At 38.6% G+C, this 26579-nt stretch overlaps 1 protein-coding gene across 1 annotated transcript; it reads right to left on the reverse strand.

Moving 5' to 3' along the window:
• Positions 1 to 5629: 5629 nt before the first annotated feature.
• On the reverse strand, positions 5630 to 8279 carry LOC111917502 (glucan endo-1,3-beta-glucosidase 14). The gene is made up of 4 exons (XM_023913183.3): positions 8069 to 8279; positions 6857 to 7887; positions 6645 to 6760; positions 5630 to 5981 (listed from the first exon to the last, which is right to left on the reverse strand). Exons 1-3 carry the CDS (start codon positions 8241 to 8243, stop codon positions 6704 to 6706), a joined length of 1263 nt encoding a protein of 420 aa, XP_023768951.1. The 5' UTR covers positions 8244 to 8279; the 3' UTR covers positions 5630 to 5981; positions 6645 to 6703.
• Positions 8280 to 26579: the final 18300 nt, after the last annotated feature.

Consider the following 26579-nt stretch of genomic DNA (forward strand, 5'->3'; position numbering starts at 1 on the left):
GCTCATTGGACAGGGCCCGTATTGCGAGTGTGGGCGGGGCTCATATCTTATTGGGCGGGGCCCGTTATGCGAGTGTGGACGGGGCCCGTATCTTATTGGAAGGGGACCGTTATGCGAGTCTGGGTAGAGGGCGGGGCCCGTATGTGATATGTTGGTATGTGGTATCTTGGGGAACTCACTAAGCTTTGTGCTTACAATTTGTGGTTTATGGTTTCAGGTACTTCCGATTCGAAGGGGAAGGGCTCAACTTGATCGCAGCGCACACACCTATGTTTTTTCCGCAACTTATGATTTTGGGAGTTACTCTGATAATTGTTTTAATTTGGAATACCTTAATGTTTGGATAAATGTAAATGGATGTTTGAATTTATATATTAAATATGAAAAATTTACCCTTGACTTTCGGGATGTTACATAAACATAACTATAAGCACAAAGCGTAGTGAGCTTCCCCAAAATACCACATACAACATACACATAAATATAATCGCACGTGGCTATGTCGAGTCCATATCAACCCCATGTAGTAGCAAGTAGTTGTGTTGGGTCCGTATCAACCGCGAGTCCATAATGACTCTGAGTCCAGTTTGGCTCCATGTATATATCATACAATTATATCAATAATAGTCATATAACCACATACATCCTACACATACGAATCAGTGGGCCGACATTAGTGTCTTCGACCCACTAGTGTGGTGAGAAGACTCACCTCACAGAAAAATGCTCTACTATTACTGCTCTTATTGATAGAGTACCACTGCTACGCAACACCTAATCAGTCAAACCAAATAAACCTTAAGCTCTTCCTCTAAAATTGGTGATTGACCAAAATTCAACTCAAGTCAAAGGCCAATGGTCAAAGTCAACGGTTGATGTTGACTTTAGTCAACCACCACGTCGTGGCCCTCTAGTAACAGCTAGTCGTGATTTTCCCCACTGCTACGCCGAGGCGACCTGTGCCAAGCCGTGGGCACTGGGTTTTCTGCATCTTAATGGATTAAGTTGTTTTCTTTGATCCCTAAGGCTCAAAATTTTAGATCTGGTCCGAAACAAAGTCTAGAAGGATAAATTTCCAACTTTACCCGATAAGACCATCCAAAAGGTCAAAACCTCAAGCCTAGATTCAATGGGGCTAAATATGACATGACTTTCCCCATTAAGCACTTATCCCAAAAATTCCATAACTCATTTACTCCAAAACATATTCTAAATACCTAATCCAACATAAAAGTTGATGCTTTATAGACATGCACGTCCAATGCATGTCTTGAAGCCATAATGAGCCAAAAAGAAGGTTTTTCCATGGAAATCCCATGTGTGGTTCAAAACTCCACAAGAATCCATATCCATCCCAATAACTATGTCAAATGTCCTAAGACCCATAAAGTTGAAAACTTTATGAGATCTTAACACTCTAACCCACAAGAACATGAAGATTTAGGGACAAAAACACAAGATCTAGCAACCTAACATGATAAAAATCGAGTCTTGGACACTTACAAAGACCTAGAAGATTGCTAACACCAATCATGAGGACTAGATTGCCGAGTCTTAGCTCACTTCTTCTTCTTCCTTCCTTCTAAGGCTTCAAGAACACCAACAAAGGCTCAAAATGAGAGAGAGAGAGAGAGAGAGAGATAAAGAGGGATTTTGGGCTTCACAGATCTGATGGAGGCTAAGTGTGAGCAAACCCTAGCCCCCTCATTTCTTTAAATAGGGAGCAAAACCCGGAAAATAGGATTTCTCACTTGCCAACTGCCACGCCGTGACCTATAATGCCACATCGTGGCGGCTTAAATGAAACACGTGGGCAAATATTGACTTGCCACGTCATGGTGCCTCCCCGCCACGTCGTGGCAATCCTATAAAATGCTAACATTTGCAAAATGTAAAGTACCTTGGGATCTAAATGTTACACATAAACCATGATTGAGGTAATGCTGTAGAAAACTAATTATTAGAGGCTTATAGAAGGAACGATGTAACATCCCTTTAAGGCATGTACCATAATATTTTCTACTTTTAGCCACCCGACATGAAAAATTCTCAAGAGGTCCACCCATCCTAAAGATTGCTCTAAGATAATCTAACTTATATGCATAGTTATTATGAGATCTACTGTCATCATGACTTTAAAACATATTTTATATGGAATGTATCCACCTGTGACAACCCGAAAAATTTGGATCAAGCAAGGTCTAAATTGTAACCATGTGCAAGTGAATTCACAACGTAGTTTGTTGTAATAATACTTTGAAAACCAAGAGGGCTTGGTTTGGATAAGTGTATATATAGGAATATATACTTTGAAGATTATATTCATAAGAAACCTTTAAGATTCAACAAGTGATAACATGGCAAGACAAGTCAAATTGTGGGAACACAAATCATGAAATTAAAACATTATTGTATTATTTAAGCCTAGTAATGGGATTTCGGTCCACTTAAGGCTGAAATCACCCTCCCATGAAGCATCAAGACCGAAATCATCATAACTCCAAACCACTAGGACCGAAAACCCTTTAATGGGTGATACCTAGGTCGAAAACTCCAAGCATAAGCCCACTAAGGCCGAAAACAACAATTTTGGGGGAGTTTAGGACCGAAATCACATGGGGGAAACAATGTGATTTCGGTCTACGGAAGCAGATAAGAAGTGTTGACTTATTGATTAGATGCTTATCCTTTTTTCCCATGCAATTTTATACCCAACATGTATCCATGTATTACCCCATAGTTAACCAAGTATACATCACATCATTTTCCCTTCCTTATCTTTCGACGAAGTCAACCCCACCATTTCTCCATTTTCACTTCCTGTTAACTTCCTTTTCCTCTCAAGGATTAATTTTCAAGTTTCAAAGGATTTTAAGCTCCAAGTTCATCCGTACATTTTTGGTAAGTATTTTCATAATACCCTAGTGCTTATGTACAATTTTATGTTGGTTTCATCCACTTTACACACATTATTATGTGTTAAACTCTTAGGATAACATTCTTGCCAAGAAAGTTCAACCACCCCATTCAAGTGTTAGGCTTGGAAATCTTCACACCATCTTCTCAAATAACCCACAAAACCACTCACGGCGAGTTCATACCCCCACATTTTCAAGCTTTTTCATGTTTTCTTGTTTTTTTTTTGTTTTTTTTTTTGTGGGGGGGGGGGGGGGGGGGAGGGGATACAAGTAAAACTTTGTTTATCACACAAATATTTACATGTTTTTATCTTTATATTAAAGATAAGATATTATTTGCATAATATATGGTTAATACTAGTTTCGTATAATTATTTGTGATATATATATATATATATATATATATATATATATATATATATATATAGTTTCAAATGCAAGACTAACAAAACAAACATAATCTATGTTATAAAATCATAAGAAAATTTATGATTTGTAAAACTACATGGTTTTTGAAGCTTTTTACTAAAATATAACTTTTATAACCAAGGGAGTACATTCTAGTTAGTTCACTACTTTGTGGGTTACAACCCAAAATATAATGTTTTGACCTTACATTCTGAAACTAGACAAGATAACTACTACATATTTATATAAATGGTTATATAAATGTCCTTAACAAACAAACGTTATAAACTATAATTGGTATAGTTTGGGGAGTCACAAAACTACACTTTCATTTCAGAAGAAACATATAATTATTTAATAATATAATTATTTCATTTACAAGAAAACGATTTTTCAAGTGCAATAGACGTAAGCTAGTTGATAAAGACTTGTGAGATCTTTAGCTTCACCGTACCCATCAGAGTACACAACTAAGTCCTGAATTATAATCAGAGTCTCATGTAAGGAGAACGTAACACTTGTGTATAGATCTATACGGGATTGACAACCCCACACCTCAGCGGTTCGCTACAGTTAGACCGACCAGTCTAGGGTGACAAATGTCTTCTAGTTCCGGCGCCTGAAGAACATTGTAGCAGGCCTACTAGTCGTTAGCATGGTTATGATAATTCACATTACAGTATTAACAAAACATATTGGTTTATGGGCTAGAGTACACTTAAATAGTTTCACAAAAAGATAAATCTTACTAAAACTATTTTTCAGTACCGCAGCGCTTACATTTTAGCTTTGGGTTTGAGACTTACAACAAGGTTAACATACACACAAGTAGTTTTATTTACAGATAAGGATACTACTTTTCAGCACAATATTACATACATTTTAGTCTTAGGGTTTAAAACTACAGTTCATATTTAAGAAAATATTGGATTTTCTGGAAACATACATTATCTTTGTACAAGGAAATGATACAAAGGAAATACATACATCTACAATTTATATTTAAGAAAATATTGAGTTTTCTGGAAACATACATTATCGCTTTACAAGGAAAATATACAAAGGAAATACATACATTTTAGTTTTGGGTATAAGGCTTACGACTCGCTTTTAAAGAAAATATCGGATTTTCTAGAAGTATACAAAACCATTTTACACGAAACCGTTACAAATCTTTTTCATACAAAATGCTTATGAACTCACCAACTTAATTGTTGACACTTTCAAAATCACTTGTATTCTCAGGAAACCAGTAAACATGTAATCAAGCATTTTGAGGGCAGGCGGCGTTTATTTAACTTTTGAGTAAGCGAAGTTTGTAAACAATGTAAACTTGTAATCTCAATGTATGATGTTGTGTTGCTCTGAATCATTTATATTCAATTGTTACGATACTGTGAAATGACGTCATCGTTCCTAGTATCTGATACCAAGTATCATAATATTTTCTACTCTAGGCCACCTTGTAGGAAAACTTACCAGTGAGGTCACCCATCCTCCAACACGGACACACTTAACTACATAGTTTTTTGTGATTTATTGTACTTACTACTTTAATACATGTTGTGATGAAGAATGTATCTACACCCTTATAAGTAGATGTTTCGTTTTACTTCCCAATCGATGTGGGACCATAAATCTCTCCCCCGTTCTAATGAGGGAGTAACCCTACTTCCACATTGATTGGGAAGGAGAAATAATCATTTCCTTATAAAGGATATAATACATTCCATGTTACAACTCATTTTAAAGCTATGAGAACAGAATACCCTATAAGAACTCCACAGTTAAACATGCACAAGTGGAAGAATGGGAGATTGTCACGACGGCTGATTGAAGACGAGGAAGAAGTCTACACAACGGCTTCACAACGGTGCAGAGGCGGCAGGTGAAAGGCCGAGGAGGGAAGAAGGAAGGGAAAAAAATTCTAAGAGAAGATTAAGGAAAGCTCTTACGGTACCATGCTAATATATGTATATTTCTCATTAATTCAGAAGTGATTACATCGGAAATACACATACACAAATACATAGGCCTTGGGCCGACTATCACAATACAATACGTGGGCTACACTACATGTGACATGGTCTAACACATATTTGATATCAATGTAAAATATTAAACAAAACATAAATCGCTATAAGTATAAAAAATAAAAACTATAATAATTATTAATTTGTTCACAAATTTACTATAGAAAATATACAGAATACTTATATTAATTAAGTGTCAACAGTAGTTGCAAATTTTAAACTATCACAATATGATTCTTTTTAATCTTACTACTGCGATATTTATAGAGCTGTAATATAAATAAATATGGGATTTATAAAGTAAACCACTCAAGTCTTTATGTTATTTTCTTGTCTCGGAATACAAATTCTTACATACAACTACAAGAATCACATATTACTGATCTCAATTAACTTCATCAATATATACAATAAAATCTACCAAACTTATGATCAAAATCATTATAACTTTCTAAGCTAGTACTATCTTTTGAAGAATCTCCTATGTATATAAATTAACAAAGAAATGCGGCTTTAATTTCTTGATAAGTTATCACCACGGCTACAGCCTACAATGAGGGGTCAAGTAGTCTTAAAAGGCGGATGTCACTAAAGTGAAGGCTTATCCAGTTATCGACTCTATCTGCAAAATCATATGTGACGTGATCGTTAGTTTCATAGAATAACACAAGTAAAAGTGTAGATTTAACCACCATATTTGAAAAGTCTATATGTAAACAACACTAATTCATCACTCAAAAACTAACTTGTAGCAATAGACAAGATAAGTTGACCCAATATCACCATATTAAACAATAACATGGTGCAATTTGGCATTAGGCATCTAATAATAACATGACATGTGGTGATGACCAACGAAACGACTGCCGTTTTGACTTGTTCCAATTACAAACCATCCAATAAATTAAAGTTAGGTCAGGTTTTTTTTTATAAAGTTACACTTTATATTTTTAAATTAAAAGACGCCCAACTTGACCATTGAGTAGCCCACACTGTATATATATAACCCTTACAAGAAAAGGAGAAAGTGACAACTTTCATGTTTTGCACATGATATGAATCTTTCATGCAGTTTCTACTGAGGGGACATAAGATAGTGGCTATCTTTGGCACATTACAATCATAAGAAATCCTTGAAGATATGATATGACAATTATGGTGAAGGAAAAGCACTAGAATGACATGTATACCCTTGAAATAGATAGTTGAAAAGAAAAGCACTAGAATGACAGATATACCCTTGAAATAGATAGTTGAAAGGAGTAGAATTCAAGAAATGCATTACCTCTAATATCGCGCTCCCCATGCATTCTTTAAACTAAATGTTAGTCAAGTTCTCTATCTTTAGACAAAGATTAAGTATCCAATGAGCAAAAAGAGAAGGTTGAAGATAGACAATCCCTACAAAAACACAAGTTAAAAAACAATATAATCAAAACACAATAATTCATACTTAAACCACGAGAGCAACACAAGGACAAGAGCGTCTTTTCTTACATTTTTCATAGACGCCGAAAAATGCATACGAGGAAGGTAACCTTGTACACCAAGGTTATATACCGGAGTGCCATTAGGATAATACAATCCATAGTTTCTCTCTGATGTAGGGCCAGGCTTCATGTTTTCATTAAAAAGGGCAAAAACGTAAATGTCAATAGGTTGTGTAGGGTTCGCCGGTGTTCCTTGTCGTTGTTGCATTCTTTGAATCAAGTTTTTATGGTAAATCCCCGCGTTTTGAACAGTAGCTCCAAATTCGTTCTCATCTCCCTTCGAAGGCCACCCAGTTTCAGAGATTTGAACTTGTATATTGACATGATTCAATGCCTTTATAGCCGAATAAACCGCATCAATTTGAGCATACAACATATTATCATACTTCAAGTTTGTGTTTGGATCAATTGCCCCGGGATTCGGTTCAAAAAGAACGTATTCTAAAGGTACATTGTTGGGGTCATTCTTGTATGCAAAGTAAGGGTACACATTGATCAAGAAAGGAGAATTGGTTTGAGCATGGAAGGTAAGAATCGGTTGTATATATTGGATCAAATCTTCCCGAAATGCCCCTTGGGAAGGTGGGAAAGATGTTGCTAGGATTTGAAGGGAATGAGCTGTTGTCACGTAAACTTGTTGGTGTAATCCAAGATTAACCAACGCATTGTACATGCTTTGCATGGCTGGATATAGATATGGTGCTAATTGAATATCTTGTCCTCCCAAGATCTCATTACCTACGGTAATACAAGTGATCCTAGTTTGGGAAAGATAAGGTTGTACGTTTTGCTGAATCCACATTTGAGCTTCTTGAGGATCTTGCATTCTTTGAAGATACTCGTTTCCTAATCCTATGATGAATTCGACGTTGGAATTCGCGAAAGAACTTAACACTTTAGGATCGGCATCGTAGAGTTTAACTCGACTGATGTTTAATGATTTTAGGAGGACTGAGACGTGTGATGCCGGTGGGAGATTGTTCGCTATTTGTCCATAATTTATACCAACTCCAAGGGCATATGTGCCAACGAATAATCCTGTGAATGCATCAAATTCAGAACTTTTTCGAATTAATATGATATAATTACATTGCACAACTCAATGAATCCCAAAATATATCAAAAACCCAGACACGAATCAATAAATTAATCCCACGTTTTATTTAAAACCCAGAATCAAGATTTCTTGAAAACTAGTAAATGGTAGAAGATGAAGTACCTGATAAAGTTAGGAGTAAAAGAAATGTTGGAATGATATTGGCCATTAACATGTCAAATTTTGAGCTTCCACAGAGCTCAGCTGCCGGAAAGGTGTTTGTGTGATAAATCGAAGGCGGAAAGAGGCGTATGAACTTGAAAGATGTTCGGCGTTTGGTGTTTATGAAATGGATCATGAGGCGGCATTATATAACCTCGATGATCGCAATGTGGAACTTTCTAGGGGCCAACAAATGAGTGGATACCAGGTATTGCACCGTCATTCTACTTGCAGCTCTAGGTCCAAGAAACCGACTTAATATGAATTTACCAATATGCCCCTGTCAGGTTTTCGAGTTTTAACTTTCATACACGGTTTCTTGCCTTTAATTGTTACTTCCTTTCCACCAGCCCACCACCCTATCTACCAGAAACAACACCATTCAATGAATAATTTTTTATTGCTTTCGTGTTATTATTAAATTAGCACATGATTAGGACACATTTATTATTGTTTTTTCTGCGGTATGTTATGGCGTATGTGCTTGGGATAATGTTATTATTGGGTAACAAAAGTTACTTGAATTGGTTTTGAAGGTTTTTAAATTAATTTTCTGGCTTTCTAAACAAATATAAAATTTGTGGTTTTAAATGGTTCTTTTTCAAAAACTGAAAGGGTAACCCAGTTACCCTTTTGTCTCTTTATGTGTTCAGATGATCATTACTTAATGTCGATCCATTAAGTTTCAACACGGATGAACTCATGAGGGCTCCACGACATCTCAGGCAAAAAAACATTAATTAGAATTTGGGAAATGAGTTATGCTCGATTGGGTTAAGAAAATTCATCATGGACCTTTTCACTACAAGAGAAACGTGCGTTACCAGCGACATTATTAGTGGCGACTACACCATTAGCAGCGACAATTTTATTTGTCGCCGCTAATGGTGGAGTCGCCGCTAATGGTGTTGCTGGCAAAGGTGGCACATAGCGATCCGCGTCGTCCTCCAAGAAGTAATTACATTCATTGATCATATCACCCAATCGAACGACTGTTGATCCATTCCGTCTTAGATACCATTACCAGTGACACAAATAGCGGCGATTGTGTCGCCGCTAGTGCTCGAAAATATAGACTGCGAATGAATTCCCTCCGATTACCCCAAAATGTCACCGGTAAATCCTTGCGTGGCCGCTATTTCCTGTTGCCGCCACTTCTCTCCATCTACATCAGGATGCATTCCTGCTTTCATTCCAAATCACAACAAAACCTCAATTAAACTCATCCTCCAACGATTTCGACTTCCAAACCCACAATTGAAGCTCCAACCACCCATGATTGAAGCTCCGACCACACATACACCACTGTCGACCACAATTTGTCGGCGACGAAGCATATACCGACGACGCCTTTCGTTTTTCCGGCGACTGTATGTTCCCTCTTCCGTTTTTTCTCTTTCTCTTTTGACCAGAATTCCAGACCTAATTGTTTTTTTTGTTTTTGATATTTGTTGTCTTAAGTTACGTCACCACCACCACGACTGTTGCAACACTGAAGACTACCACCACCGGTTGAAAGAGGGCAAAATTTTAGGGACCAAGGTGCATTTTTTGTAATTTGTTGTATATATGTGTGTGTATTTCATATATATATATATATATATATATATATATATATATATATATATATATATATGTGTGTGTGTGTGTGTGTGTGTGTGTATGTGTGTGTGTGTGTGTCCGTGTGTATTTCTTATATGTGTGTGTATAAAAAGTATGTATATATGTGTATAATATATGTATATGTGTATTTGTATGCAATTTGGATTGTGTTGATGGTTGTTTTATGTGTATAAAAAGTATGTATATATGTGTATAATATATGTATGTGTGTATTTATATGCAATGTGTAAACTACAATGTCATAATGGAAAAAACAAACAAAAAACAGGTAGGATGCTATTATTGAAAATGTTATTTAAAATACATTACTATAATAGTTCCTATGTAATGTGTATTTGTAGATAAATTGGTAATTATTAGTTTGTTGGTTTGTTAGTTTGATTGTTGGTTTAACTTATAAGGTTAATGTTAGTTAGTTGGTTTGTTAATTTGATAGTTTGTTGATATATAGATAAATTGGTAATTGATAGTTTTCTTATCATTTGGTAATTTTTAGTTTGGTTTATGTTAATAGTTTAACTCACAAGTTTATATGTTGTTATTTACTATGTAGTTGGAGAATATTTGATCAATGTCCAACGATCCGGAGTCTACTACGGAACTTATAGGAGGAAACGAGGGTGGCGGTGATGATGACACATCATATTAGTTTTAGCTTTTTTTTAGTGATTCTAGTATGACATAAATTTATATGAATTTTGTTATTAATGTTGGTGTATGTATGGTATTATAAAACTTGGATGTTATGTAATCATTTTTCTGCATTTTACGTATCGGTTTTTCTGCATTTAACGTTATTATGTATCAGTTTTTGGACACCCGATAATGACTCATTTAAAAAAATGAAAAAAGACAATAGCGGCAACACGTAGCAATAGCGGCGACACTATTAGCGGCGACACGTAGCATTAGCGGCGACATTATCATTAGCGCTGACAGTGAGCATTAGCGATGACTTTTTGAGCAATAACGATAGGGCAGTAGTGGCGAATCTGTAACATCTAGAAAATTTCAACAAATTTTTTTACTTTTCAAAACAACCCATTCACTAAAGAGACAGTTATAAAAACCATTGTTTCTAAAACATTATTTAAGAATCAAAATCATTTACAGAATAGTTTTCAAAACATTTTAATTATCAAAGTCTCAAGAATCATAAGTCCCAAAAACACGAGAATGTGTACGGTTACGCCTTCACCTTGCCACGGTCTACCGAAGTACCTGAAACCATAAACCAAAACTGTAAGCACGAAGCTTATTGAGTTTCCCCCAAAATACAAATACATAGCATACAATACAAATATCATAACATCATGCAATGGGTCCACAGCTAACAGACTGGATTACCCTTGAGCCTACAACATAAGTCTGGCTTGCCCTTGGCCCACAACTTATGTCTGGCTTTCCCCTCGTCCTGATCAGTCCTCGGTCTGAATACCGCTAAGCCCTCAGTACGAGTCTCACATGCCCTTCCCGACCCTCATCTTGTATCTGGAATACTCATGAGCCCACAGTATGAGTCTGGCATGCCCTCCTTGACCCTCAGTTCATATCTGGTATGCTCTAGAGTTTGTTGGCTACAACAAGGAATACTACAACCTCAGCCCAACCCACACAATATGTCGACATATAATAGATAACATCATATACATATAAACAGGCAATATCACAGGTACTCCTACACATCAACCAACTAACATATCTATTCCATACTCAACATATCAACGATATCAGGTTATCTGTAACACCACGTTTATTTAATAAATAAATGATTTTATAATAGCCCTAAAATCAATAATTATAGAGCAAGGTATTGGTCTCGAGGACTTAATTGTCATAATTCTAGAAGTTCGGGGTTAAAAGTGTTAGTTCGGGATTTAATTTGAAAAGGATTTCAAAAGTTAGGGTGCGTTTGGTAACTAATGGACTTAAATTGAAAGGGTTTTTGGATGGCTGGGTTAAAAAGGAAAAATATGGTCTGAACTTTAAAGAAAAGGGAAGGAGGGACTAAAATCGCCATTATGGAAACTAGCTTAAGGTGGTCGGGTATATAAACCTGTTACCCTTTTTGGAACCCTAACCTTAATGAATGAACAGTCGCCACTCTCCCTCCTCCATGACCGGCCGCCACCCTTTTTTCTTCTCCGACCACTTAGTCGTCGTTATGTCATCTCATTGAAGGTGGAAACCTCCCTTAGACGTCGTAGCAGCGGGGGATCGGAAGGAACTCATTTGTGGTGTCGCTATTATTATTCCCGATGGAGGCCACCACCTTCTCGCATCTTCTTCTGTTGCATCACCATCCTCCTTCGCCTCCCCGCTAGCCACTGTAAGCGTCGTTGTAGCGTTGTTGTTCCGCCGCTGCTATCCTATAAGACATTGCTGCCATCGACGACCGACCACCGCTTCCACTAATTTCAATGCTGCCAGCCGCAAAGTCAGTGGCTGGGGGCTGCTGTTTTGCATCGGGTCTCACGTGGGTTGACTTATTGAGGGCAGAAGACTAAGAGAAGTCGTCGCCACCGCAATCCGTCGTTGATTGCCGCTAGTATGCTGCTGTCGTCGCCGCCCACCACAGGTGGGTGTTGGATTCGTTTTGCAAGCATAAATGTGTGTGTGTGTGTGGTGGGTGATTTCATTTGGCTTGAACACTGGGAAAAAGCCACTGCCACCACGTGCCATCGCCGGCCACCACTAGAGTGGTTGCGTGTTTGTGTTTATTTTAGTGTAGTGTGTGTGTGTTTATTTTGGGAATTCATTGTAGAAATTGTAAAAGCTAAAAGAATAATGAAAGAAACTCAAAACCACCACCGTGAGGTGGTGGTTGTCGACTCCTGCCGTCACCGGCCGCCATGTCAGGGGCGGTGTGTCTTGTTTGGATTGTGACTCGTTTGGAATGTTTGGACAAAGGGACTAAAATGTTAATGGGCCTAATGAACCCCAATTGGTCAAAGGACCTAGCTATTGGGCCTATTAGGCTAAGATGGATTGGAAACCCTAATTAGGGTTTGGAAAACCCTAATGCCATGAAACCTTAATTTGGCACTTATCGGGACCGCATCAGAATTATTTAATGAACTTAAAATATTAATTAATAATTATTTCAAATTAACCTAAGGCCATGTGGGACATAATGGATTAAGATCTTAATGGGTTAAGTAGGAAAACTTAACCCTAATCATCATTTTATGTGAAAACCCTAATTTCACTTGGGTTTATTGTTGGGTCTTTATGATTGGGTTATTAATGGGCCATCCAAGATCAAGCAAATGGACTAGAATAATTAATGGGCTTTGAGTTAAGGCCCATATGAGGAGTTGGGCCTAATTTGGAAAATTGGGCCATAGATGAGCCATAGTTTAGGCCTTTATGATTATGTGATATTGGGCCATTAGAATGTTGAATGTTGGACTGGACTAAATGGTTGGGCCTTATGGTAAGATCTTATAAAGGTTTGGGCCCAATTTGGAAAATTGGGCCATGTGTTGGGCTTTGACCCATAGTTGACTTTTGGGCCTTTGGATTGGGCCTTGGGCTTGAATAAAGCTAAGCTTGGGGTAAAGTAGTATTTACCCCAAGTATGTACATATGGTTATGTGTTGGAACCCAATTATTAATTGGGTGTCATTTTGATGTTGATAGATTCGGGAATCTGTCATCCAGCAGCCAGGGTTTTCTCAGCGGGACTTCAACAGTGTGAGGTGAGTCCTCTTCCAGTAGGAATGGGTCTAGGAAACCAAGGTCGGCCCGTATATGTGATACCTTAGTAGCTGAGTGTGGGTGGTGCCCGTATCTCATCATTATCTGAGTATAGACATCAGTCAGATTATTAGATTGCTATACTTGTTGTCTGTGTGATACTTGTATGTGTTGTTAGGAATGTGAGTGTGGGTGGGGCCCGTATCTCATACATAGATAATATGGTACATCTTTATATGTTAGTGATACTTGTGGTCTGTGTGATACTTGTATGTATGTTTAGTAGCTGCGTGTGGGAGTGGCCCATATATCATAGTAGCCGATTGTGGGCGGGGCCCGTATCTCAAAGTAGCTGAGTGTGGGTGGGGACTGTATCTCAGAGTTAGTGGGGTGTGGGCGGGGCCCGTATCTCCCAGTTAGCGGAGTATGGGTGGGGCCCATATCTCCATGATTGTCGGCGGGGCATGTATCTCTTAGTTGTATGTTATATGTTAATGGCGTGTGGTAGTTTGGGGAGACTCACTAAGCTTTGGGCTTACGGTTTATAGTTTTGGTTTCAGGTACTTCGTTTTAAAGGAAAAGAGCTGGTTTGGTTGCAGCGCATCACACTATGTTTTCCGCACATTAGATCTTTGGGAATACACTCTGATATTGTTTTATGTTAACATGTTTTGATTATTGACACTTTGGTTTTGACATAGAATGTTATTATGGAAGCTTCTATACTAATTGGTTTTACAATAACTTAATTAAAAATGAAAATTTTAGTCTTGAATTTTGGGATGTTACAAGTTGGTATCAGAGCCTTGGTTTGAGGGATTTGGGCACACTCCCGGGTGTGTCCGAACTCAAACTAAGGACTTGGTATGAAAATTTTCAAAAGTAAATGTGACATCCCCATTTTTACGACCAGAAAAGACCGATTTTGTTTATGCTTTGTAAAAATCAGAGTACTTCTTTTCATAAAAATGTTGCAGAATTTGTTCCCAGAAAAACATGTTAAATATGTTATCAAAACATTTTCGAAGAAACGTATTTTATTCATTTTAAAACGTTTGGGATGTCATCGTCAATACAAAAACATAAGCATACACAGAACTTACATTTATTTACACTAGTGATCTACATCTCTTTAATCTCTCAGTGTAATGTGACTTCTTAACAACACCTGTGATATAAATAAACTGAGTGGGTCAGGTTGGGAAACCTGGTGAGTACATAGGGTTTTCAATCCACAATCATATAATTATTATGTTCAATCATCAAACAATTAACCCAATTGCTCATCCCCATTATCTTCTTTATTCCTAAGTACCCTCCCTAAGGATTTATCCTAAGGGTCGTCTCCTACATCATATTTTACCTCTCATCTCCTTACATCGCATCTTCTTTTATGTTTGTTCCTATGGACTTTCCCTAAGGATCATCGCCTACATCGCCTAGACAGTATTGATTCAGGGATTACTCCATCAATACGTGCCCACCAAGGGTTAGGGTATCATCGCATGAATACGTAGTTACAACATTGCTTGAACTCGTAATTCATAGTAAGGGGGTTAGTGTATCATCACATGAATACAGAGTTACAACATCTCCTGAACTCGTAATTCATCACCTATAGGTTATAAGCATGCTGGTGTTTCCACGGGGTTGTCTATAATAGTCCGTGGTCGCCATCTATCCTCTGGTAGATGACTACATCTCCAAATTGTCGGACAAGGTTGTAGTATCCTACATCACCGATTCATCATCACCTATCTATCCTCACCTAATTATCATCACCTTCCTATCATCACCTATCTCTCATTATTTTATTTCATCACACACCAACTATTTCATCTACCCATGTTTTATCCCAATATATTTGTAGATATAAAATAAATATACAGTTTAAATCATTTAAAACATGTATAAAATCATTCATCCAGCATAGACAACAAGTATTCAGATAATATGCACACATAGCACGTAATTTATGTAAAATACTCCATATCTATGTGTAAGATGAAAGTAACTATGCACTCACTTGAAAGGTGGTCACTCAACACTCAGACAGCGCTTCGATACTCTCAAAACAATTTCCTTTGATAAAACCTAGTATCAATACCACTAGGGTTTAGTCTAACGATAACCGCGACAAATTAATAGTCTGACTATTATTATTATTATATAAGCGTTAAATAACATTCAATATAACTCACAATAATAGTCTAAATAATTATTTTAAGGACCTAATAACATTACTAGAATTATTTGGAAACTATATTAAAAATCGTGTAAGCGTAGCTCACTTACAGCGGATTTTAAAGAAAACTGGGCTTTGCTCGAAGCAGCGTTTCGAAACCGAAAGACCCTTTTTCTCGGGACTCCGGGAGCCTCGGGGCTTCCTTCGGGTGCTAAGGGGTTTTCCTAGGGTTTAGGGGGGGGGGGGGGGTTTGGGGTTGTAGAGAGAGAGTGAAGAAATGAGTGAGAAATCCAGAACATTTCGCATGGTATTTATAGGCTCGGCTCCTCGGAATTACGTTGGGCGTACCGAAGGCTACGTTGGGCGTACCGAAGGCTACGTTGGGCGTAGCTTCAAATAAGGTTCCAACTGTCTTCGCACGTGGCTCGCACTCGTCAGATGGATAAGAACCGGAGTACGCTGCGCGTACTTGGCCTCGGACATGGGGCGTAGCGAAGGGTGACGTGTCGCAAATCCGAAGCGAGGCGTGATCAGCAAGCGACGGTCCAGATGCTGCCACGTCATCAACTTCGCACCAGATTCGTGATTTTCTACTCCGACTTCTAAAACTCATAACTCTCGCATACGAGCTCCATTTTTGACGTTCTTTATATCCACGCGAAGGTGGGAACGTGATCTACAACTTTCGTTTAGACTCCGTCGGCTAATTTTGACTTTATTTTAAAAGTTTTATTATTAACAGGCCGATACATGATTGGTCCGTTAAAATTTCATAACTTTTTCATCCAACGTCCGTTTTCGCCCATCTTTTTCTCGTTAGGCTATTCTTAACGAGATCTTCGATTCTCGTTTAGTTCGTGTCGGCTAAAAACTGCTCGATCTAATATTCGAATTTCGGGTTATACACTGCTAATCCAAAACTTCAAAAAATCATAACTTCCTCATACGAAGTCAGATTTGGGCGTTCTTTTTATGGACGCTCTCGGTCTTATGTATTCTACGACTTTCATTTAGATCACTAAGGCTAAATCTCTCTCTATCGTAAATTCATTATTTACGCTCGGTATCGTGTCGGTTCCGTCGTGAAACTTCGACGAGTCATAACTTCTTCGTTATAACTCAGATTTTGGCGGTCTTTATATGTATGGAAACCTTGTAACATATACTACAACTTGGTTAAGATTATTTATTCTAAATAATCTTTTGTCAAAAAGTCGTTTTTGACACTTATTGCCTCTATTTTGACTAGCCCGGGTCTACGGGCGTTACAGTAAAACCAATATATAAAAAGGAGTTTGAAATGAAATTGAAAAGAGAAAAGAAAAAGGTGTGTGATGCGTGCAATTAGCCAAGCTCAAGTAAGTTTTCCCCAAGATACCCATACATGTTATGATATGATATGTTATGATATGATTCTGAGAACTGCATGCTAGATTAGGGCTAAGGATCTAAGAGGATGCCCTATATGCCTATTGTATGTGCTTGTAGACTTGCATGTTAGTACTGATCAATCAGTGATAGGATAGCCTGCTTAGGTTATGCCTGATTGTATGAGCCTTTAAAACTACATGCTAGTGTAGATTCCTGATAAGAGGATATAATGATTTGTTTGGAATATGTTGGTTAGATTTCCATTATCTGAATGTTGCTTGCTTTGTGCTTTGTAGGGCTCTTAGTAATGGGAGCTAGTTATTAAGTGAATATGCTAAGTCACATGTGGCACGGGCTGGATAATCCTAGAATGATAGATTTGAACCTATTACGCAGCTCTTGTTTGAGTCCAACCGTTCTAGGGATGGGTCTTTTACTCAAAGGATTATGTCACACCCTAAAACCAAGAACGGCGGAAACGTTCTGGGGCGGAGGACATCATGTACAGTATCACAACAATGAAAAGTAGTAAACAAGCAACAACATCATCCATTGCATTAATAATATAATTATTATACAATTGTGTTTTGTCAAATTTTGATAAACACTAAAGTATAAATCAAAATGAAAGATGCGTCTTGATCGAGCACCATCTTCCTGAACCTTGCATCGGTACCTGTCTATGATGACCTGAGGATACAAGTAATTTTGAAAGCGAGTATCAGCTTTGAAGCTGGTGAGATCATAAGTATTTTAGTGTCTTAATTTGTATGTAAATACTTGTATGTATTTGAAATGTAAGTATTTGTATGTATACGAATTGTAAGTATTGAAAATGTAAATGAACTGTAAGTATGAAAATGTATATGAATTGTAAGTATGAACATGTTTGTAAAACAACTGTAAACATTTGAAAAACCCTAGAAATCCCTATGATTCCTACTAGTAACAAAAAGGAGTCTTCTACCAAGACTTAACTGTTCTCAATGTAGCCTTCTACCAAGACCAAACTGCTCTGAATGTAGTCTTCTGTCGAGACCTAATTGTTCTGAATGTAGTCTTCTACCAAGACCTAACTGTTCTGAATGTAGTCTTCTACCAAGACCTAACTGTTCTGAATGTAGTCTTCTACCAAGACCAAGCTGTATTAGTATTACCCTTTGGAACAAGGGAAACTAACAATGTTAACTGAAGTCATCCGTAGATGTACATTTACCTCTGTTGCTAACAGCTGGGTATAAGAATAGTCAGTCCCCAAAAGTATACCTATAATGGTATCAACCGTTGACATCCGTGGATGTGCTTTTACCTCTGTAGCTAACATAGATTCTAGGAATGGTCAATCCCGCAACGTATCCTTTGGTACTAGGATATTAAATCCAATCTATCTCGTCGATTATTTGATTGAATCACAAGGTAAAGATAAGAATGAGGATTATATAACATGATCTATACATATAAAATGTACTAGTAATTCTTGTAAGTGTACTCATATAAATGTGATCGTGTGACCATATCTATGTAATAGTATGGTAATGTACTGTAATGTTCTAGCTATAGTGTACGTGCTCTCTATCTAGCAAGTATAGTAATGTACTGTAATGTTCTAGTTGTAGTATACGTGCTCTCTATCTAGAAAGTATAGTAATGTACTGTAATGTTCTAGCTGTAGTGTACGTGCTCTCTATCTAGCAAGTATAGTAATGTACTGTAATGTTCTAGCTGTAGTGTACGTGCTATCTATCTAGCAAGTATAGTAATGTACTGTAATGTTCTAGCTGTAGTGTACGTGCTCTCTACCTAGCAAGTATAGTAATGTACTGTAATGTTCTAGCAAGTATTGACTCATGAATGAACTGACTCATTGTATGGTATCGCGTTCTAGTAATAGTTCTAGTATCTTTCTAAACTACCCATATGGTAGTTTCTAGTAATCTAACTGGGACGTATGAACATGGATGTATACTCTTGCTACCCAAGGGCATTGGATGAACTAGAAGGACCTTTTATGACTATATATGTACACATGATATATAACTAATATTTAAACGACCTTCGGACGAGTACTCGATATCCTATCAGACCACATCCAAATTGAGGAAAAGGAAACAAGGTGGATAGCCTTCCTAAGTCTTTTAAACATTACTTATATAACTATACATATAGAGGCATGCAATTTATAATATAAAAGCATAAAATAAGTTTTGTAAAACCTTTGAACATAATTATTATCTAAGAAAAGATCGACTTGATGTCAATTTATAAAACGTTTTGAAGGCATGGGTTTGATAAAACAACTTTAGTATAAGGAAACATTTGTTTGAATCATAATTGTAAATAAGTTTGAAATAAAACATACGGAGTAAAATGTACAGTGTAATAAGGCGTTTTAAACACATAAAGTGTTTATGAAAAACATTTGAAGTAAACTGTTTGGTAAAACGGCTAATGAGTAGCCAACCATTTCTATGCTGCTTATTAATCACCTGTGATTAATATAATAACTAGCATTATTCTACTTGTATCCCCCCCCCCCCCCCCCCCCCCCCCGTAAAACATTTAAAAATAGTTAAAACATTGATTAAGAGGTATGATCTCACCTGTAGTAAGTGGATCGGAAGGAAGTGTTGGATAAGTGCTTGGTGTCAAGTGAAGACTTAGACACACACAAAGATCCTAATAACATATAAGGATATATGTATATACACAATTAGTCTTTAAACAACTAATAAACAAATTTAAGACACTCTAGGACATGCTAAACACTTTATACAAGTGTTATAAGTCTCAAGGGTTGCATCTAAGTGTTGTAGGGAAAGGCTAGTGTGTTTGGGGTCCAAGGGTAAACTCCCTTGGAGTTTACGGTTTTGATGGTCATGACACCAAAAGTTTACGGTCGTAAACTCTAGTCCTAATGACTAGGTGTTGTTTGGTGGTTTAACAAGCCTCTTGGAGCAATTCTACTAAGTGGTTTGGCCTTTGGAATGGACTAGGGCATCAAAACACCTCATTTGAGGAGTTTACGGCCTCATGGAGTTTTCCCTTGGGTTCATAAACCATAAACCCATATGGAAGAGTGTAAAGCCATGTTTTCAAGTCCCTAACACAATTAGGTAAGTGTATGAGCTAGTTTCTAAGCCTAAGGAATGAAAATGACCGACTTAAACTCACTTTAGGGTGTTTACGGTTTTGGGAGATCCCCAAACCATAAACCCCTATATTTGATGGTATTTGATGTTTTTCTAGGTTTAAACTCAATGAGAAAGGGTTTAAACATGTCAAGGAAGGTTTAAACATCAACTAGGGCTTAGATTTGAGGCTTAGACACACTTTGGTGTCATTTATGGTGTTTACGGCCCAAGCATCTCCTTGGACCGTGAACACCTCAAGTCTTGTGTTCTTGACATATTTTCTTGATGTTTAAATGTAATACTAGCTTAAAATCACTTAAGGATAGAAGCACTTACTATTGGAAGGCTTGATTTGTGCTAAAAGGCCAAGAACACTTAGTGTGTGTTCTTGGTGTTTTGGAAAATCTAAACAAAATACATAAATGAATGGATGAATAGATGCACAAACACTAGATTAAGTGTTTTACTAACTTGAAATGGTTAGAACACTTACAACTTTGAAGATTTGGAATTAAATCTTGGATGATACTTGAGAGGATATTTTGGAGTTTACTCTTTTGACTTTTGGGGAGTAAACACAAATGACTAACTTTTTGGGGAGTAAACTCATACATAGGCATGAGTTTACGGTTTTGGGTGATTTCTAAACCCAAAACATAAAAGTTTGGTCGGGTGTTTCTAATACGCGAAGTGTTTGCGGTTTTCAAAAATCAAAACCCGAGACGACACTTTCTTTCACCCGTTCGTTTAAAAATAAAATTAAAAAAATCAAACGAACTTTATATTCCTTAAAAATAAGAAATAATGACTTTGACTTACGATACGAAGTGGTTGACCTTTAGGGTTTGACCGAATGGAAATTTCGGGTTGTCACAGATTATCTGATCTCTGCCGCATGTGGCTATATTCATGAGGTAGCTAGTTGACATTGGTGAATTCAGCAGCTGAGGACTGGGCGGGTTCGGGAACCTAGGAAAGCTCAGGATATGTTCCAGTGAGTTAGTAGTGAGGTTCAGTGAGACTTGGGTGTACCGATTTGTGGAAGTGACTTGGAGGATTCAGGAGGATTGGTGAGGAAGGTATGGATAGGTGTGGAAGGTAGTATTGAGAACGTACTACTAAAAGTACAGGATCCATACTCGAATCGGTGAGAGTCTTAAAGAATCCGAGAAGCTTCGAGGAGGAGTTTGTGACCTGGTTTCAGGACAGAGGATGTTCCGGTTGTTGCAGCTTAGCCATTGGCAAGTCAGCTAAGTGAGCATGCCAGGGTGTCAGACCCTAAAGGATATGATTTCAGGAGGTTGCAGATGCGAGATCGATTCGGAGCCCTGGGAAGAGAGGACCGTGCCAGGTGCATATAGTAGAGGGTCCCAGGAAGAGACCCATGACTTCTGATCATCGGGTGAAAGGCCAGTAGGGCCGGAGTAAGTGCAGTGCGTATGGGAAAGTGCACAAAGGAGTTTGTCGCTCCAAGGGTTTAGGCTGCTACAGGTGTGGCAAGGTTGATCATGTCAGCTGAATATGATCAGTAATCCTCCAAATGTTGTGGGTATGTCATCTTCTATTGCTACTAGAGGGATATTGGGAATACATATCGCTTTGGAATTATGAGTGAGTTTTGATAAGTCAGATCTCGAGTCAGTTTTCTGCTAGTGTTTGGGTTATCAAGGATCATATATTCCATCCTGCATGCCGAAGAGTCCTTGATGAACCCACAGAGGGACGCATCTGGCAGAGTGGGTCCCGCGTGGACAAGTATCATTCAGGATCTTTTTCGGGATCTGTGCAAGAGTCTTATTAGAGGATACTCGGTCAGAGTTAAAGTGATAGTTCTCCAGTGAAGCCAGCAGTCAGTGGTTCTATCATGGTTCAGGTATGGTCGACAATTGTCTATGGATGAACCTTGGAGTTCAATGCACTATCGTTACTAGGACATGAGTGGTAGCACGAAGATGGTAGTGTTAGTTGCGGGTGTTAGATGTATAAGTGGTTGGTCATTGGATGTTCAAGAGAATTGTATTTTTGCATGGGCTGTGTTCGGTTAGAGTTCAGTGATGGTGCGAGATTGGAAGTGGGAACAAGGACTCACCAGCTAGAGTGAGGATTAAGGCCTTTAGTTGTTAGCATGGGAGGTGGATTGAGGTGTCATACCGGACCAGATTTTAAGAGTACTCATCAAGATTTCTGAGGATGGGCGATCTCAAGGTTTAAGCGATGATTAAACACTAGCATTGGTAGGCACAGGTTGTCATCGGTGGGATATTAGAAAGCGAGAAGGATTGGGAATCCTTCAATTCTCGTGTGCCATGAAGACTTAGCCGAATCTAAGTGGGGGAGAGACTTTTTTTCAAGTTCTCCAAATGTGGGTTATGGTTACGCGAGGTGCAATCTCTTGGGCACCTTGTCAACCAAAAGGGTATTTTGGTCGATCCGGCCAAGATAGAGGACATGATGCAGTGAGAGATTCCGAGGTCTCCAGCTGAGATTCAAAGTCTCCTGGGTCTAGCAGGTTATTACCGGAGACTTATGCGGGACTTCTCCGAGATTGCGACTCCTTTGAGCCGACTGACCAAGTAGTTGGTGGCCTTTCACTGGGAGCCTGAGCAGCAAACAACCTTCGAGACTCTCATACATCAGGTTTTGGGAACTAGGTTAGAGCTGCAGTTGGGACTCGAGTTCAGTTGTTTGTTAGGTCGAGTGCGTGTTCGACTGGAATGGAAAGTGTTGTAAGACTACAGGGGTAGTCGTAACATTCACTAGCGATCAGGTAGTACGGAAAGTGTTGTATGACTGCGGGGGTAGTTGTAGCATTCACTAGCAGCAGATAGTGTGAGAGGTGTTGCAAGTCTTTGGGTGTCGCCATAGCATTCACAAAGTTAGCAGATAGTTATAGAGTGTTGTAAGTCTGCGGGGATAGCCGTAGCATTCACTAGGTTGATAGATAGCACTAGTGTGTTGTTAGGATGCAGAAGGAACAACAGTACCCACCAGAGGACGTGGCACATCCACAGATTAGTTTACAAATTTCCCCAGAGGGATTAGATCTGGTTGAGCCAGTGATAAGACTGTAGGAACGCCACCACAATTATGAGATTAAGGAAGCAAGGGACTGATGAAGGTCATGTGTGATATAAGGCTACCATTGGTCACGTAGCAATCAATTTTAGCCTCAGATTTGGTGATGTTAGGATTTGACGCATGGACCAGATCATTTAGATCAGAAAGTTATTAGAACCTCAGTGACATGATTGTTGGATTAGTGTCTAAGCCCGTAACTATATTTGGTAAATACTTGACCCGGTTGTGCATGGTCCTTTTGGGTTGCCTTCACTGAAGCAACATGATAGGATGATTTATTAAGAAAGTGGTTATTATGATTTATTAATATGTTATATGAATAATATATTAATGGATAAATCATATGATTAAATTAATATTAGACAAGAATTAATTAAGAAATTAATTTTGTGGCTAAAAGACATTAATTTAATAACATGGACTTAAACTGTCAAATGTGTAATAGTTGAGTATTGGGCTGAGGATCCTCGTGGACTAGGCATGGACGAAATTAGGATGTGTTCATCCATAATTTCGGCCCTAAGGCCCTATTCCAGAAGTTTCCTTGGATAGCTTAAGGCCTAAGTTGTCCATTAGGGTTTAGACTGAAACCCTAGCTGCTCCAGTATAAATAGGACCTTAAGGCTTACAATTTGCGGCCACTTGAAACCATAGAAAGATCATAGTCGAAATTGTGCCTCTTGTAACCTCTCTCCAAGATCATTCTTGTGCTATTTGTGTTTGTAAGCCATTAAATGAGTGACACTTGTGACTCTAAGCTTCAAAGACAAGAAGATTCAAGCAAGCAACGAGAGGTAATCATCTAGATCTGATTTGTCACATTAAGTTCGAATTATACTCATTAGATCTATGGTTTGAAAGTCTTGGATGAATGCATGTATAATTAGAGAAACCTAGATCCAAGCATTAGGGTTTGCATGAGCACATCCAAGCATTAGGGTTTGCATGAGCACATAGGATGTTATTTTGGCTCAAACCCATCAATGATAACTAGTGGCAACTAATTCCAGAGAAGGATTTCATTCGGAAGTCGTGTGAGGCGACTAAGTGGGAGTCCTTTGGCTCCACAGCCAGGCCGGAACCCGGTATTTCAGATGACTGACGAATGAATTAGGACCAGGAAGGTCTCCGTTGATTTTGGAAAAGTAGTCATGTACCAACATGTTGTTTCAGGCAGTTTCAGCTATTGGGCAATGTTAGTAATTGTGTTTTAGGTTACATATACAAACGGAATAGCTGGTTGACCAGGAAGAGACAAGTCACTCACAGCGGGAGTATCTGACTCTTGGCCAAGTATAAGTGATATGCATGGATAATTAGGTCTGTGACCCTGTTACATAGTGGAAACCTCGAGCTATCAGAAGTTGAGTAGTCGGTTGAAGGATGAGCAGGCTGGTTTCATCGATAATGATTCAGTATGAATGGTCGGTTAGGGAATCCGACCATCTCAAGACAAAAGAATTCAGACAGAGTAGATGTGAACTTGTTGCGAGGTATTCATTCAACTGTGGATTTTAGGGCTTTGCAAAGATTGGTCATGGCTACCTTGGGAAGGATAGAGTGTGCCCAGGATGGTGACCATGTTGCTAGAGTGTTTGGGCGCGAAAGGATGGTAAGGAATGATTTCGAGGACGAAATCTAATTTAAGTGGGGGAGAGTTGTAACACCTCATTTATTTATTAAATAAATAAATAAATGATTTTATAATATCCCTAAAATCAATAATTATAGAGCAAGGTATTGGTCTCGAGGACTTAACTGTCACAATCCTAGAAATTCGGCGTTAAAAGTGGAAGTTCGGGATTTAATTTGAAAAGGATTTCAGAAGATAGGGTGCGTTTGGTAAATAATGGACTTAAATTGAAAGGGTTTTTGGATGGCTGGGGTTAAAAAGGAAAAAATATGGACTGAACTTTAAAGACAATGGAAGGAGGGACTAAAATCGCCATTAAGGAAACTAGCTTAAGGTGACCGAGTATATAAACCTGTCACCCTTTTTGGAACCCTAACCCTAATGAATGAACAACCGTCACTCTCCCTTCCTCCATGACTGGCCACCACCCTTTTTGCTTCTCCGACCACTAAGTCATCGTTGTGTCATCCCATTGAAGGCAGAAACCTCCGTTAGACGTCGTAGCAGTGAGGGATCAGAAGGAACTCATCTGTGGCGTCGCTATTATCATTCCCGGTGGAGGTCGCCACCCTCTCGCGTCTTCTTCTGTTGTGCTACCATCCTCCTTCGCCTCTTCGTTAGCCGTCGTAAGCGCCGCTGTTATGCTGCTATTCCATCGCTGCTATCCTCTAAGCTATTGTTGCCGCCGACGACACCACCGCTTCCACTAATTTCAACGCTGACGGCTGCCAAGTTAGTGGCTAAGGACTGCTGTTTTGCATCGAGTCTCACGTGGGTTGACTTGTTGATGGGTAGAAGACCAATAGAAGCCGTCGCCACCACCATGAGGTGGTGGCTGACACCGCAATCTGCCATTGGTTGCCGCCAGTATGCTGCTGTCGTCGCCGCCCACCACATGTGGGTGTTGGATTTGTTTTGCAAGCAGAAATGTGTGTGTGTGTGTGTTGTTGGTGATTTCATTGGTCCGGAAAACTGGGAAAAAGCCACTGCCACCACGTGCCACCGCCGACTACCACAAGGGTGGTTGTGTCTGTGTGTTTATTTTAGTGTAGTGTATGTGTGTGTGTGTTTATTTTCGGAATTCATTATAAAAATTGTAAAATCTAAAAGAATAATGAAAGAAACTCAAAACCACCACCATGAGGTGGTGGCTGCTGCCTCCTGCCGCTATCGGCCGCCGTGTCGGGTAACAGTGTGTCTTGTTTGGATTGTGACTCGTCTGGAATATTTGGATTGTGCCATGTATCTCATAGATAGCTGATATGGTACATATTTATATGTTAGTGATACTTGTGGTCTGTGTGATACTTGTATGTATGTTTAGTAGCTGCGTGTAGGCGGGGCCCGTATCTCATAGTAACAGAGTGTGTCTGGGGCCCGTATCTCAAAGTAGATGAGTGTGGGCGGGGCCCGTATGTCACAACTGGAAATTTTGTGTCATGTAATCTATACATTCAAGTTAATGTGAATCAAAAACTTCAATCAAATACATTATACTAGTGCTACAAGTAGTCATCAAACAATTGGAAAACCCTAGAAGTTCTTGTTAGGTCTATTTTGGACTAGAACTTCCTTATTGGATTCAAATGGACCAATAAGCTTCCAATTAGACTATCATGGGCTTAGAACCCTAATTGGGCTCTAATTGGACCCACACTTATTTATTTCAACATTTTGGGTCATATTGGGCCTAGAATGAAATAAACCACAAGCTTTGATCCATAATTTAACCTAACCTAGCTTATTAAAGCA

The sequence above is a fragment of the Lactuca sativa genome, chromosome 2 (genome assembly GCF_002870075.4).
Source record: "Lactuca sativa cultivar Salinas chromosome 2, Lsat_Salinas_v11, whole genome shotgun sequence".
In the NCBI taxonomy this organism is placed as follows: Eukaryota; Viridiplantae; Streptophyta; class Magnoliopsida; order Asterales; family Asteraceae; genus Lactuca; species Lactuca sativa.

Excerpts from the sequence above, each read along its gene's own strand:
- LOC111917502 (XM_023913183.3), bottom strand. The coding sequence starts at position 8,243 with ATGATCCATTTCATAAACACCAAACGCCGAACATCTTTCAAGTTCATA. Across the intron at positions 7,888-8,068 it reads TTTACTCCTAACTTTATCAG|GATTATTCGTTGGCACATAT; the intron begins GTACTTCATCTT and ends ATGCATTCACAG. Across the intron at positions 6,761-6,856 it reads TTTCGGCGTCTATGAAAAAT|GGATTGTCTATCTTCAACCT; the intron begins GTAAGAAAAGAC and ends GTGTTTTTGTAG.